The sequence below is a fragment of the Pteropus alecto genome, unplaced genomic scaffold, assembly GCF_000325575.1.
Source record: "Pteropus alecto unplaced genomic scaffold, ASM32557v1 scaffold315, whole genome shotgun sequence".
In the NCBI taxonomy this organism is placed as follows: Eukaryota; Metazoa; Chordata; class Mammalia; order Chiroptera; family Pteropodidae; genus Pteropus; species Pteropus alecto.
This window is the reverse complement of record NW_006436671.1, coordinates 67,131-69,601: the sequence shown is the minus strand read 5'-3', so window position 1 is coordinate 69,601 and position 2,471 is coordinate 67,131. Positions and strand designations below refer to the sequence as shown.

At 43.9% G+C, this 2,471-nt stretch overlaps 1 protein-coding gene across 2 annotated transcripts in view; it reads right to left on the bottom strand.

Annotated features, from left to right (window-relative positions):
- Positions 1 to 1,059: 1,059 nt before the first annotated feature.
- The window catches only part of SMYD1 (SET and MYND domain containing 1), a 60,119-nt gene continuing 58,707 nt past the window's right edge, over positions 1,060 to 2,471 (bottom strand). The window contains exon 10 of one of the 2 annotated variants that reach the window (XM_006913496.1): positions 1,060 to 1,860. In XM_006913496.1, the coding sequence (XP_006913558.1) occupies positions 1,702 to 1,860 (159 nt within the window). In that variant the 3' untranslated portion in view covers positions 1,060 to 1,701. The remainder of the gene's footprint in view (positions 1,861 to 2,471) is intronic. The other variant, XM_015590627.1, reaches the window with a different exon arrangement.

Genomic DNA, 2,471 nt, shown 5'->3' with positions numbered 1-2,471 from the left:
GAACAATCATTTGAATGTGCCAGACGGATCCCTGGGAGAACACTGGTGCTATCTCTAGGCCTGTAGTACAAGGACTTGGAAGAACTGTCAATCTTCCTGTGAAAGCTTCTGGAGAAGCGGGTATCCTCAAAGAGTCAGAATCCACATACAAGTATTCTGCAAAGAAGTGGCACATTTGCAAAGTTTTTGAACAAAGGTTTTGGCACTCTTGCAGAGCAATTTGGACATGTTCAGAGGAGGCAGTGGGTAATGCTGAGGATGAAATGGTGGGGATCAAGAAATTAACATTTTAGACAGAGATGACAAATATAGGACTTGGTGGGATTACTTGACTTCAAGATGTTAGCTAGAGCTCTGGGGTCAAAGATGTGCCCAGGTGGTGCAGATTTGGTGATACCCCACATGAAGGACTTTGGTCCAGGACCACCTCCTAAACCATTGGTGAGAATTCTGGGATCCCAGAAGATAATGAGACAACAGGATGACTAGTTTGGTTGATTCCCAAGTCTCTCACTTTTGGGTGGAAACTAAGTAGCATCCCATAAAATGAAAGCAAGTTGGTCACACCCCTAAAGAGATCGTAGCCTCAGTGTGCAGAGTCCAGATTAGATGTTTCTTCCTATAAGAAGAGCAGCAGCCGAAGGTCATGGACAGTGAAAGAAATGAGCAAGGCAAGTCATAATTATTCATTACTAAGAAAAGAAATTTACTGGGGCCAGTGATAAAGTCGAAGCTGGTAAAGACTACCCAGGCACATGTAATCAAATAAAACTCACAAAGGCCGATTCTGCTGGACCTGTGATCAACAGCTATGTATGTTCCCAAGTTCCTCCCTCAGCTTCACCCTGAAAAGATGTCTTCAATCCTAGTAGGCCACTAACCAGAAAAAATCAGATATTGTCACAAGGAATCACAAGGAATCACACAGCTTGGTGGTGAGGGTGGGGAAAAGAAATACTCCTCCCTGATCTAAAAATAATTTCAGAGTAATACTTGGGACCCAGACTTTAAACTGAGGCCTCAAGTGGTTTGGGCAAAGCCCCTACCTCTGCCTGTATATGCACCATTCTGAAAAGATTTCAGTTCTTTAAGTAGAAGCTAAATGGTCCAAACACAGCCCCTTCTTTATAACGCCACACTTACCTGAGGAAACTGGACATCACCCATCCTAGTCAGCTAAATCCTGACTATTCCAGACCATGGGTAAGACCAGCAGACCCAGAGACTCTTACACATATGGGTAAGCAGCCACCTGAGACTCCAGGCACCTGCCACCCTCAGCTCAGAAGTCATTCCCTTCATATTCTCTACTGCATACACACACACATCAGACACGTGTTCTTTATCTCATCCACTCTCTCCATATAGTTTACCATTGCATTTATTATTACATAACACTTTAATTGTTTGTTTACATTTTGCCTTCTCAGCTACTTTTGGAGCCTTATCTCTAGGGCCTACCACCCAATAAATATTTGTAGGATGAGTTGGGCTGTAGAATGAGTTAAGTTGAATTGAGCTGAGTTGAAATGAACCAAAATAATACTGGAGAACAAAGTATTATTTTGGGTAGTACATTCCCATAGCAACAAGGTTGAGCATTACTCTGACTTCTTCATCAATGACATCCCAAGAAACCCACTACCTCCAGAAAGTCTCCCCAGCTCCCCAGCCATGGTGCCCCCAACACAAGGCAGATCATCATTGCTTCTTATGGAACAGAGGTGGTGTTGGCTCATTGCTGGGCTCGGCCATGACCTGCATGGACTGGTTGTTCAGGGCAGCCTCACGCATCTTGTGGTACATGAACTCGTTCTGGCGGAACAGACGCAGCTCCATCTCTGTCTGCACCCGCATGGCCTGTGGGACACAGATGCACCATAAACAGTGATAACAAGCCCCCAGGACATGCTGGTTTCTGATTCATCTTGACCCTTTTGAGAAGGGCAGACAATGGAGTAAATGACTCTCAGTCACCAAGTTAACTGTACTCCTTCAGAAGACACACACGCTTATCCACAGGGGTCTAAAATGTCCTGGCAGTGGGATCAGTTTGTTAGGGAGAAGGAGTCAGACTCCTGAGAGAGTAGCTTGAGAAGTCATTCTCAGCAGAGAATTTTTGTTATTGAGAACCATCAAGCAGGGACCTGAATTTGAGCCCTGGTCCCTGCATTTAGGTCCCGCCTAGGATTATGGAACCTTATGTAAGCAATTTAATCCCTTCAAGCCCTTAGTTTTCTCGCACATGAAATGGGCAAGTTTCCTTCATACTTTACAATAGGCCAGGAAGATTACAGTATGTGACACACAAAAAAGCCTTCACTTTCCCATATGTTCATTTAAGAAATACTTATTTAGGGCCAGGAATCATTGAGGGACTAAGGATACAGCAATGAATAAGACTGACAAATCTGCCTTTGACAAGCTTACACTAGACAAAAATTTTGTCTTCTCATACATTTTATGATACC